Here is a 13,375-nt window from a genome sequence, read left to right as displayed (position 1 = left end):
TAGGTTCTTCAATTTCGTTTAGAAAAGTAAAGCCAAAAAGTAACAGTAAATGGGTAACGATTATGAAAGACGCCGTGGCTGCCGTCCCTCCAAGAACCCTGAAGCTTGTTCCTATGGACATTGGATAAAATAGATAAATAAAAAAATAACAAATATTAAGTACGTTTTTTATTCGGATAAACATATAAATGTATTTCTTAATTATTCAAAATAAGATATTCTAACATAATTTTGTTAATGCTTAAGTTTATCCAGCATGGAAAGGATTGGGGTCGGGCTTGACCTTCTTCTCGAAGGGATAGTAAGGGTGGTCCTGCCAAAAACTCGGCCATACTAGTCTGTAATCTTTATTAAATTTACCTGAAAAAAAAATCATCGATATATTGTTAACGATTCTTAAATGAAATACATATTATATTCTCAAAAATATACACGTTCTATGACATTAAAAACTTAATCACGTACGATCGAAAAATATACCTATAAATTAAGTACATACATAAAAATATAATTATATGTGAAAATTCCTTAATCCACACCTTAATCCACTAAGAGGCATCTTTGGACCTGTGGTAGAAAATTAGAGATAGCGTAGGCGTGATAACCACGAGCTATACCAAATGTACGATGAACCTAACGTCATTAGGCCCATAAAGATCAGACGCCTGCGATGGGCAGGTCCCGTAGTACGAATGGACGAGGCCAGAGTATCCAAACGCCTCCTGGAAGGCCGGCCGGAGGGACGCAGAAGTAGAGGCAGTCCCAAGCTCAGATGGTTAGTCGGCGTCGAACGGGACACAAAGATCTTAGGGGTGACAAGTTGGAGAAGGAAAGCCACAAATAGATCGGACTGGACAGATTTACTGGACCAGGCTAAGACCCACCCGCGGCTGTAACGCCTCAGATGATGATGATAAAAATATAATAATAATAATTCTTATTAAGGGTAACAATTACTAATATATGTAATATATGTATATTACACGTTTTACTTGGTTGTAGGGCTTTGTGCAAGCCTGTCTGGTTAGGTACAACCACAGTTACCAACTCATCAGATGTTCTACCCCTAAACAGCAATACTCAGTGTTCTGTTCAGGCGCAGGCCCAAGGGACATAGCATCTTAGTTCCCAAGGTTTGTGGCGCATTGGCAATGTAGGGATGGATGTAAGGGATGGATTTCTTACTCCTATTTTAAATAAAAACAGCTTAAGTGACTTACTCTCAACAAGGCTATTATGTATAAGGCTGTATATTTTAAAACTTACTTAATGTGTCCATTTCATCTGGTGATAGTTCGAAGTCGAAGACGTCGACGTTCTTCTCAATTCTCTCCTTGTGGGTCGACTTTGGAATTGGTATAACGCCTCTTTGGACCTACAGCAAATAAACAGTTGAAATGTTTGATATCTTAAGCGCTCTGTACACTAACTAACAGAGTTCGAGCAGATGACGTCAGCGTAAGATAGGACATAGTAAGTGCGTCAATGTGTGTGTGAGATCGGTGCATGAGCTAATGTTTACATGTAAATTCTCGTGATGCCAGTGGGAGCCGATATGGATGGTAAGATCTGGACATGTGACGTATATACTGGACAAGGTTTTAATACTAGATATCCGAATTGGACGTCTCCGTAATAAGTATTGTAACAGGCTATAAGCGCGTACTGAGTATTTAGAAGTATCGCGTATGCGACACGAACAGTGGCTTGGACGTCTCCGTACTTAAACTAAGATCACATGAATTATATCCGTTTACACCAAACTAATATCGGGGTATCAAACGGTAAATGAAATTAAGGAAGAGCTGTCCACCGTTCACACAACTAAAATCGACGAGCCGGTTGGCGTCGTTGGTAGATACTTGCCTTTCACGCCAATATTTACAAAAGAAAAGTAGTATATCAGTTGTCTGGTTACCATGGCACAAGCTCTGCTTAATTTAGGATCAGATGGCTGTGTGTGATTAATATCCCAGGCTATTATTATATTATATTATTGTTAAAATTTAGTTGAGCATTTTAACATAATCACTTCCTAGACAATATATACTCATCAGCGAATCTTGACAGCGCGATTCAGGAATATGACAGATTCAACTAACGCCATCTATCGGTACCGAGTGGTAATGCGACATTATACAATAACCAAAGACTTATTTTAAAATCAATACTTACGAGGTATCTCAAAACGATTTGCGGTACAGTTTTGCCATATTTCTCGCCCAAAGCTCTAAGAGTACGGTCATTGACCCTCGGCGATGGTGGAGCGGAGCTGTTCGTGAATAGAGAACCAAACGGCGAGTAAGCCATCACTGTTATGTCATTATCCTTCGCGAACAGTAGAAGTTTATTTTGAGCTAAATTTAGGTTGACCTGAAATTAATAATAATTGTGAACCTAATATGAGTAGTTCATAGGGCTTCGCCCGTGTGGTGACGAGCTGTTTAAATTACTAATGAAAATAATTGTATATTTTCTTCAAAATCTCTTGAGTTTATGATAAAATTAATGTACTTATTTGGTGTATTTTATTTTATTGGTAATTAAATAATATTATTAAAATTTAATATACCTCAACTTGCAACACCGCTGGTTTTATTTCAGAGTTCTCCAGTAATCTTTCGATTTGGCTAATATTGAAATTGCTTATACCAATGGACTTGGCTAAGCCTTGACGTTTCGCTTCTTCCATCCCCTTCCAAGTGTCCAAGTAGTCAATTACATCGAATTCCTCGGAATTTGGCTGAAAATCATGTTGAAAATTATTTTATTATCACGAAAATAATAAATATAAAACACTTCAAAATTAATTCCAGGGTTTAAATTTTATGTAACTTATTATACACTAAGAAGTCATGGAAAAATTGTTTGAACAAAACTATAATGCTTTTTTATTTATTTCATCATGTAAGCTATTTCATTAACCGTAACTTTTTGAATGGACAGAATACTAAGGTAATACTGAACGAGTACTGGTCGCCAGTTACGTCATCAGTTACCATCGACCAATCAGATTGATTAAAATAGTAATTTGACTTTAATCAGCTTAGAAATTAATTTTTAATATCATACCTTAAAAGCAACTGGAAAATGTATCAAAAATAAGTCCACATAAGGCGTATTCAATTGAGCTAACGATTTCTTCAACGATGATACCACGTTTCTCTGTTCGTGTAATGATAACTAAAAATCAAAACGTCAAATGAGGTACTATATTACATAAATAATATCTACATTTGTTCCTAGCCAGTATTATTTTAATAGATATTTCTTTAAATTAAATTAATATTCCTGATCACAAAAGGTAAAAATATAATATTAGTGTTAGGTATAATTTTTGTACTAGGATGACAGCTAACAGGGAGAGACTGCGTTACATCCTGAAGAGAATAACTTCAAGACGACCACGACCGCTCTGCCAACAGCGTATCGACTAAGGAAGAATGTTTGTTATGTGAATCATGTATTTGCGCATCTCGGGGGGTAAAACTCGTATGCCACAACGGCATGACTCTTTTATTTTTGTTCAGACAGTGGAAGCCTTTACCCCAGCCCTATGAGAGGTTAAGTGGGATTCTAACAAAAACCACTGCGATGGCTGACCTGACACCATGACACACCTGACACCACACACACGTGGAAGTAGCGGGAAACAATATGTAATATAACTTACTTTGGTGACGATGAATATGTCTTCCCTGGGGACGTCTGATTTCTGGATCGCCACACCAATTTGATCTTCATTTCCATATATTGACGCTGTATCTATCAACCTAAAAACATATATGTTATATCTTTCTGACGGTTCTATGTTTATTGGTGGTAAAACTTTGCATGTATGGGTGGTTGGTACCTTCCAATATTCAGTTTAAATTTAGTCTAATAACAGCCAGAAGAGATACATCTTAGATCCTATGGGCTGGTTGCGATCACTTACGAGACAGCTGGTCATGAATCCTCTATAAACACTTAACGGTCTGTAATTTTTAACGAGGTGAGACAGCACACATTAAAAATAAATCATTACTAATACAATATCGCTTATTATCGTTAACAACGTAGTTACGCACGAACACATCAAAAATCGTGCAACGCAAGCGTAAATTTACGCACACACTCCAAGGAACACACATATACTTCTTATTCATATGTATTGTGGCACTAACTCACTCACTATCTATCTATATATTGCCAATGCGCCACCAAACTTAGGAACTAAGATGTTATGTCCCTTGTGCCTGTAATTACACTGGCTCACTCACCCTTCAAACCGGAACACAACAATACCAAGTACAGCTGTTTTGCGGTAGAATAACTAATGAGTGGGTGGTACCTACCCATACGAGCTTGCACAAAGCTCTACCACCAGTATCGTGGTAGAATATCTGATCAGTGGGTTGTATCTAGACTTGCACAAAGCCCCACCAAGAATGTACACATATATTTGTATGTAAATCATTTTTGTGCCTATTATTAAAGAAAAAGTTTTACATCAAGATTATAAGATAATCTTTCTGTGCTCAATAAATAATCTGATTATATTGTAGAATTATTCAACTCACAGATCATAATCAAACGAGAGGTATATTTCTGAAATAGTCACAACTTACCTATAACCAGCATTAAGAGCCCATGTTACGGGAAGTTCGATTTCACGTGGTCCCACTTTCTTCTGGCCTTGCTGTAACAAATTATAAAATATCATACCTTTCACCATCACTAAAACTCGTCTTGGAAAGCTGGCTCCGATAGTGCGCATATGTGCTCATGGATTACTTTTTGTCAGCGAGTCCACCAGCAAAATAGTGCGTTAAGATCCTGTTGTTGCTTTATCTAATTTTTTTTATTTAATTTTATTTTTATTTTTTGGATGTTTTTTATATTGTGTTAAGCATAGGTCAATAATAATTATTTTTTTAATGTATTTTATGTTGACGCGATTCTTTGTGAATGTTGTGTACACTTATAATTGATATACATATCAGAAGTTGATTTTTTCTCTGTGAATGTTATGTATGCCACCATTTAATATGTATATTGTTAGTGTTCCTATTAAATAAATAAATAAATAAAAATATGCAGCAAATTTACATAAGAATTTGTTATCTACATATGTATTACCTATTTGGTGTACAGTCAAATTTTCTTCATAAGAATAAAAACGAAGCCAATAAATTTAATAAATTAAAAACAATTAAAATTGAATCCAAAGGGCACGCATGTACGTGGAGAGAGGTTAAATAATAAATAAGTTTTTTTTAATAATGTAGGCAATGAGGCGAAGTGTATTTTGTACAGGGTTTTGAACTATTATAAAAAAAATATGACTGATAAAACTGCTAAGCCAATATACATAAAACTTATACCAGAATATGCAGCGCGTTTCGATGAAGGGTTTAGTATATAATATTATTATATAAGCAGCGCTTCGCAATTTTACTAGCTTTATATTTAGACTGTCGACGTGATAAGCGAAAAATTAATGTTTTTTTGTAATAGGTAGGCGGACGGCAAATAGGCCACCTTGTAGTAAATGGTCATCATAGCCCATAGACATTGGCGCTGTAAGACACATTAACCGTTCCATACATTGCGCCAATAACCTTTGGCACTAAGAAAATATGTTCCTCGTGCCTGTAGTTACACTGGCTCACACATCAAACAACTATCGTAAATATTGCTGTTTGGCGGTAGATTACAGATGTTAAGTCTCATCTGGGTAGCTACCACGCATATTCAACCGCAAAACAGCAGTACTTGGTATTGTTGTGTTCCGGTTTGAGGGGTGAGTGAGAGTGTAATTACACTCACAAGGGACATAACATCTTAGTTCCCAAGGTTGGTGGGGGATCTTAATAACTATTATGATTGCTATTCTTGAAGTTACTTACTTCGTCAAATCCTAAGAATGTTCCAAGTCCAAGAGCAGGAATGGTGTTGCCATCATTCAAAGGTATTCTCGGTGCTTTACCGCCGTCTGTTTCATCACATCGCTGCAAAAAACTCTCATTAGAATTCACAACAATGGCTGATTAATTCGTATTAGTCACGTTTTTTTATCGCATATTATGTTTAAGCGTTGATTTATCCCAGCTAACTTGTTATAACGGTATTTTATAGTGTTTTTCTGTCAAGTTATTTTCAGTAGCATCCCGAAGTTGGGGAGTTATATCCCCTGGTTTCGAAAAGCACGTAAAACCGTTTTTATTCGTTTTTACGTCTGTAAGAACACTCGTGAACTCTCGTGAAATGTCAGAGTTCACGAGTGAGATACGAAATGAGTTCCTATAATGGTACTAAAGATCTCTTTCCGGTCGTGTCGGAATGCCATCGCATCGGACTATAAAAATTAAAGAATAGAGACTTGGATGAATTCTTTTAATTTAAATTAATTTTAATGTGCGAATGTTCCTTTCGTTTCACATAACGCGATAACAATTATTTCGACTCAATTCCATTATGTTTCAATTCATAACTAATTAATTTTTCATGATTTTTTTAATAGCTTTAGCAGAGTTTTTGATTGTAAAAAAAAGGAACTTTAAAATTAAAATACTCTTTCATCAAGTAGGTTCTTACAAGAGTGGTACGTAGAATAAATAATTTGTTGATATACATTTGATAAATTAAAAGTACGCGTACATCTATATATAGATCTATCTATATAGATGTATATATATATATATACATCTAATTGGAATTCAATACCACGTCGATTAGACGCTACTTAAATATAATTAATAAATTTTAAGAATCAGAAATTAAATAATAAATAAATTTTAAATTGACAACAAATCAACGTGTATATAATCAATAATTACTTCAAATTAAATATACATATACAAGACGAGCCGGTTGGGTAGTTGGTAGACTTGCCTTTCACGCCGAAGGTTGTGGGTTCGATTCCTACCTAGGACGGACATTTGTGTGCATGAACATGTCTGTTGGTCCTGATTCTAGGTGTAATTATCTATATAAGTATGTATTTACAAAAGAAAAATAGTACATGTAGTATATCAGTTGTCTGGTTTCCATAGTACAAGCTCTGCTAAGTTTGGGATCAGATGGCCGTGTGTGAATAATGTCCCAGGATATTATTATTATTATATAAATTACTAGGGATATCAATATTAAATAGCAACATCGGATTGTTGTTCAACATTCCCAGATTAATCTAGTAATTTATCATAAAAACTCGTCCCATTAAGAATAATTGTCTAAGAGCGCGTTGAATAACGAATAAATAAATAAATGCGATACAGATTCCATGTTAAGGGCAACTGTGCAACAAAATGGAACAAAGAAAATATATTTTTCTTGGACGATGATTATCTTTTGGGGCACATGAAGATCTGAAGCATCCATGTCTCCTCACAAAATAGCACGTAGATTTTAGTTGTTCGCAAGTTCGTTCGATATGGCCCAGGTGTAAGAACCCGTGAATCTTACCGATGATCGTGGATTCAAACCCGGGCAAGCACCACTAAATTTTCATGTGTTTAATTTGTATTTATAATTCATCTCGTACTTGACGGTGAAGGAAAACATCGTGAGGAAACCTGCATGTGTCTAATTTCACTGAAATTCTGTCACATGTGTATTCCAACACGCATTAGAGCAACGTGGTGGAATAAGCTCCAAAACCTTCTCCTCAAATAAAGGAGAGGCCTTAGCCCAGCAGTGGGACATTCACAGGCTGTTACTGTAAGTTCGTCTGATCTCTGAGTTGATACCTAAGCAGCTTTAAAATTTATTGTATTAGGTTAAAAAAAAGGTTAATCTCCATTGGGCGCGAAAGCGTTATTTCAACAGTTATGTGTTATATCGAGGCTATCGTTGTTTTAATTGGTAAGAATCTCACATAACCCAGTGAAGGTTTCCATTGCGTAAAAATAAAATACGTATCAAAAGAAAGCTATTTGTAATTTTTTGCGAATTAGAATTCACTCTACTCGACATTGCACATTCTTTAATATTATTATGGTAGATGCGATCGGCGCGTAGTCGATACTGATTAAAAAAAAAAAAAAACAAATATCCAGCTCGGCAGCCATTTATTATATCCCCACATATTAACAACTCGCTTTGCCGCCTTTTTAAAAGACCATGTTGCCAACTTAAAAACATTAAAAAGAAAGTTACCACTTAACAGAAAAATAATAAGTCATACTAATTTATAAACTATAAAAAAATCTATGAAATATGGGCAAATAAAATAACATAAATTAAATATTAATTATGAAATATTTATCAATCCCCTTAATCACTAATTGCAGGTAGTTTAGATGGTTTTGTTACAACGTGAAGAAGAACCCACATGACCAGCTTAACATACGACCTAAAGACATTGGGGAACCGTCGTATTCAGAGGGCCTAAGAACGACCAGAGTGGTGTCGATTAAAAGGGGCCTAGATATAAAAGCTGCCGCATAAATGGTTTTGTAATACGCAATACAATATGTCAATGATTTGTCTGTCAGTCTAGTGGTCAGCTTATATATAAGCAAAAACATCGACAATATGTACTGTTTGATGACGGAAAAGCGATTCAAATCAGTATACAGTATTTGTAACCGAAATTTCCTACGTAAAGAAAAGATATTTTCATAACCAGAAACCACCTTCGAAAATCTTTCGCTATTGGCTACCTAGCTAAGCTTATATAAAGATCCGCCACTGCGTTTATATTTATGTTAAAGTTATTTCGTGCTATTGTTTGCAATCTCTAATCTGTACGAACTCACTAATTATTCACAAATCAAATGTTAACAACCGATTTATTACAGTGATATACAATTTTGATGCGTGTATTCTTGAAATGTTATAAATATTATGGTCAATTTCGCATATCATTTTCTGATTAGATAGGACCGATTTCTGCGGTGTTCCGTTTTCGTTCTTACAGAATAGCCCTACAATTTTGTTGCGTGTATTCTTGAAATGTTAATTCAAGAATGTGTTTGTGACAAGAAAACCGTTGTAAAATATCAGATACTGATATACGGCATTGGCCATTATAAATCAAAAGGAAACTTGATTCCACATTTTACGATTGTAATACGAAGCAAGTTCTTACAGAATACCAACTGTCTTTAAAATAAAGAGATTAAGTACTTACTGAACTAACAGTTAAACTCGCCAATATAATAAAGAAATAAAACATTATTCTTACAACACAACTAGCGGTCAAAGAGTATACACTTACTATGATACCGGTTATAAATGACGAAAGGTATAAGAAATAACTTCGTTACATCGATTTGAACTAAATAATGTTGCCAGCTTAACTTTTTTTTACCCAAAAAAAAATAGTAGCTCCAGTATAAGTTTTATTCATATTGGGATAGCAGTTTATTCAGTTAGGCGTTACAAAAATGGAGCTCATTCAGGGACGTAGCTTCCGCTGTATCAGCCGTATCAAAGATAGCCCTCTAGCTATAGAGATCCCGAACCTGAGTAAGTAAAAATTCGTAAAATGTTATCCAAAATGACACTGAAACTCTAAGACCGTACGTTAAGTTTCCCGGAAAAAAAGGTCATCGCCGCAGTTAAGATGAAGGGCCTCAACAAGGGCAAGCTATGCCACTGGTCTCATTAAGTATTATATTTGATTAATGACTAAGCTGCTAATTTACTAAATTCATTTGTAATTGTATTACGTCTAAAAACTGGATACAGGAACGTTCATCGTCCAGCAATAAGATATGCAGGTGATGTAGTAAAAGTCTTAGGTTGAACCTGAAAGATGAAGATGGCCAAGTAATGGGGGAAGTCAGACTGTGAATAATGATGATGATTTCTTATAGGTTTTACATTATTACACAAATAATTATATATATCCCATAAAAAAGGAAAATGTTTTACATGTGGCAACACATAATCAAAGCCGCGATATGCCTATAAATAGATAGTTTAATACGTCATGCGTTGCATTCAGCTTCAAGGTTTAAATATATATTTATTTTATATGCATAAATGTGAACGTAAAATTTACGAAAATAGTATATACAGAGGTATGCGACGCGATACTGTTCCGCAAAATCGGACAAGATCCTCTCCTTGAGTGGTCTTGTCTGCAGGAAATCGGCGTGGTGGGAATTCGGGAAATGGCAGAGACGAAACTGAAGAGAATCAATCCTTTTTTCATGGACTCTTACTCGTCGGACCCCATGAAGGTGTCTTCTCGTCGTACCCGTGCGAAGCGTAGCGAATAGTATTTGCGTGGCTCAGTATTGTATTGTACCGTCCATATCATGTTTACGTTTCCTATTATGGCTACAACTTTTTTGTTCTCATCGAAGTAAGAACCGGGTGACCTTGATAGGGCATTATTCTTAAGATTAAATATGACGAAGACTAAAGAACTGACAATAATACAAGAATAATAATAATGTCCTCCAGACAGATTTCGGCCACGGCGGCCAATCCGATGGGACGGCAATCCGACACGACCGGAAGGAGTTCAGGCGCGGGACCAACGGCTTTACGTGCTTTCCGAGGCACGGGAGTGTACATACTTCCAACTTTCAGACTCCAATAACTTTTTACTGGCCCGACCTGGGAATCGAACCCAGGACCTTCGGGTCTGCAGCCTTACATCAAGCAACTAGACCAACGAGGCAGTCAACAATAATATATAACATATCGGCACTCTAAGTATGGATTAATAAAACATTCCGTTTTTTTTTTTTTTAAGTAGGCAGACTAGCAAACCCTTTGTAAGAAATATTAATCATTCTTTACATCGCCAATGCGCCACCAACCTTGGAAACTAAAATGTTATGTCCCTGTGTTACACTGGCTCACTCACCCTTCAAACCTGAACACAACATTACTAAATATTGCTGTTTAGCGGTAGAATTTGTGATGAACGGTACCTCAGACGGGCTTGTACAAAACCAAGTATAAATATTTTCAAGTCAAATAAATTGATAAAAAAAAATCACTGACCTATCGCGTCGGTTATCGAATTTTAAGACATTATTTTGTCACATTTACAAATAACTACAATCAGGTTTGTTTTTATCTTTCGATATATACAAAAAAATCTATGGAAATTTACCATTACGTTAAGCTTTTACATAACATATGTACGATATATAACATATACTTGTATTATTTTTAAAATAATTTTATTGACGATGATTCTGTGACATGAAAATGAAGCGACCTCCTCCAACCCATTACGAATAAAAAATATAATTTAAGTGTTCTTGTGAAATATATACTTTATAAAGAAAAAACATACAACCGTTTCTATTTCTTTCGTTAATTATGTTAGTGCACATTGTAAACTATTCAAGCGAGTGTGTTCCAAGCCCAAATCGTTGTACATAAGAAAAAAATTGTCACACCAGAACGTTAAAGAATATGTCAAAACTATAAAAAGTACAATTGTCTATGATCTCATCTCGATATCTTTCATAAGATCCAGTTCGCTTCAAGGCTGCGCAAGCAAGGTCTTTGTCAGTTAAGTCATTGACGATTACTATCTTAATGGTATATAGGTGTATAAAAAAGACTAAAGATCAATAATAATAATATTCTGGGACATTTTTCGCACCCAATGGGCCATCTGATCCCGAATTAAGCTTTTACAGAGCTTGTACTATGGAAACCAGACAACTGATATACTACATATACTATTTTTCTTTTGTAAATACATACTTATATAGATAATTACACCCAGACTCAGGACAAACAGACATGTTCATGCACACAAATATCTGTCCTGGGTGGGAATCGAACCTGCAACCTTCGGCGCGAAAGGCAAACATCCACCATCCACGCCAACCGGCTCTAATAAAAACGGCAATAATAACAATAATACACAGATTAAATTAAAATGGCGTGGAAAATTATTAATTGCGAATATGGAAGTCATAACAAACCTATCTGATTTCAATTTGTCCGTTGGTGATAAGCCGCCAACATATGACCGGGATGTTATTACTGTTTTTGAAAGTTTTTTTGTTAACATTCCAATTTTGACTACTAAAGAGTAAATTAGTGCTACTCTCCTATCTGGTGGTAGGGCTTTGTGCAAGCTCTGGGTAGGTACCACCCACTCATCAAATATTCAACCGCAAAACAGCGGTACTTGGTATTGTTGTGTTCCGGTTTGAAGGGTGAGTGAGCCAGAGTTATTACTAGCACAAGAGACATAAAATCTCAGGTCCCAAGGTTGGTGGCGCATTAACTATGTAAGCGATGGTTGATATTTCTTACAATGCCAAAGTCTAAGGGCGTTGGTAAGCACTTACCTTCAGGTGGCCCATATGCTCGTGCGCCTTCCTATTCTATTAAAAAAAATCCCTACATACATGCGTTCCTTAACGATTCTTTTAAATTTAACCATTGAATATTTTTAAACGTTTTCTGGGATTCTGTTAGCTTATACAAATAATAATATCACACGGATATCCTGTTCTTGATATGGAAATCCGATTTATTCTTTAAATAAATTTCTTTGTTTTGCGTATTTATTTGTCTCCTAATATAATATAAAAGCAAAATTGTAATACAGTTTTACTATACGTTTCAAGACGGAATGAAGACATAATTTCAAAATACCTGTTTGAGTGGGTATTTTCGGAGCTTTGGAATTGAAGCTAAATGTCCGGGAGGTAACGTTGCATTTGCAAAAGTGATAATATGCCGGCTGATGTTGACATCGATAGTCGAATTTAAATGGCTAATAAGCAAACCGACCGTCAACTGCTCAAGTAGCGGTGGGTATGGCTGTGGGCTGTTTGATCGGCGTAAAATCACTACCTAAAATGCAACGCTACCTCCCGGACCATAGATTAGCTGGTGATCGCGTTTTGGTCCCACTCGAACGGTAAATTATATTTCATTTTTCATACAAACCGAGATGGCCTAGTGGTAAGAACGCGTGAATCTTAACCGATGATCGTGAGTTCAAACCCGGGCAAGCATCATTGAATTTTGACGGCGAAGGAACACATCGGAGGAAACCTGCATGTGTCGAATTTCATTGAAATTCTGTCACGTGTATTTCACCAACCCGCATTGGAGCAGCGTGGTGGAATAAGCTTCAAACCTTCTCCTCAAAAAGGGAGAGGAGGCCTTAACCAGTGGGACATTCACAGGCTGTTACTGATTTTCATACAGCTCAAACTACTACGCTCACTAGTACCATCTTTATACATACATATTTATATAAAAAAAAATATGACAAGTTTTTTTTCTTAAATTATCGAATACCAAGTTTTAACGTATAGTTGTCAACATTTGAATTCAATTTTGAATTCACAATAAGTGCAGCGTATCGATATATTTTGCAAAGGATATTAGAGAGGCGTCGCAATCATTTATTTATTCCTTAATGAACACAATTTACAAAAAATTTATA

At 35.7% G+C, this 13,375-nt stretch overlaps 1 protein-coding gene and 1 long non-coding RNA gene across 2 annotated transcripts; one reads left to right on the top strand and one right to left on the bottom strand.

Moving 5' to 3' along the window:
* Positions 1 to 153: 153 nt before the first annotated feature.
* On the bottom strand, positions 154 to 9,236 carry LOC126779115 (aldo-keto reductase AKR2E4-like). Its single transcript, XM_050502959.1, has 9 exons — positions 9,119 to 9,236; positions 5,892 to 5,993; positions 4,611 to 4,681; positions 3,674 to 3,773; positions 3,073 to 3,183; positions 2,573 to 2,743; positions 2,176 to 2,373; positions 1,267 to 1,375; positions 154 to 360 (listed from the first exon to the last, which is right to left on the bottom strand). Exons 1-9 carry the CDS (start codon positions 9,161 to 9,163, stop codon positions 248 to 250), a joined length of 1,020 nt encoding a protein of 339 aa, XP_050358916.1. The 5' UTR covers positions 9,164 to 9,236; the 3' UTR covers positions 154 to 247.
* On the top strand, positions 6,504 to 8,840 carry LOC126779162 (uncharacterized). Its single transcript, XR_007670273.1, has 2 exons — positions 6,504 to 6,586; positions 8,277 to 8,840. It is a non-coding gene; the product is annotated as an uncharacterized LOC126779162 (long non-coding RNA).
* Positions 9,237 to 13,375: the final 4,139 nt, after the last annotated feature.

This window comes from Nymphalis io, chromosome 28 (genome assembly GCF_905147045.1).
Source record: "Nymphalis io chromosome 28, ilAglIoxx1.1, whole genome shotgun sequence".
Taxonomy (NCBI): Eukaryota; Metazoa; Arthropoda; class Insecta; order Lepidoptera; family Nymphalidae; genus Nymphalis; species Nymphalis io.
Note: the sequence above shows the minus strand (reverse complement) of the source record. Positions and strands in the feature narration are given on the sequence as shown.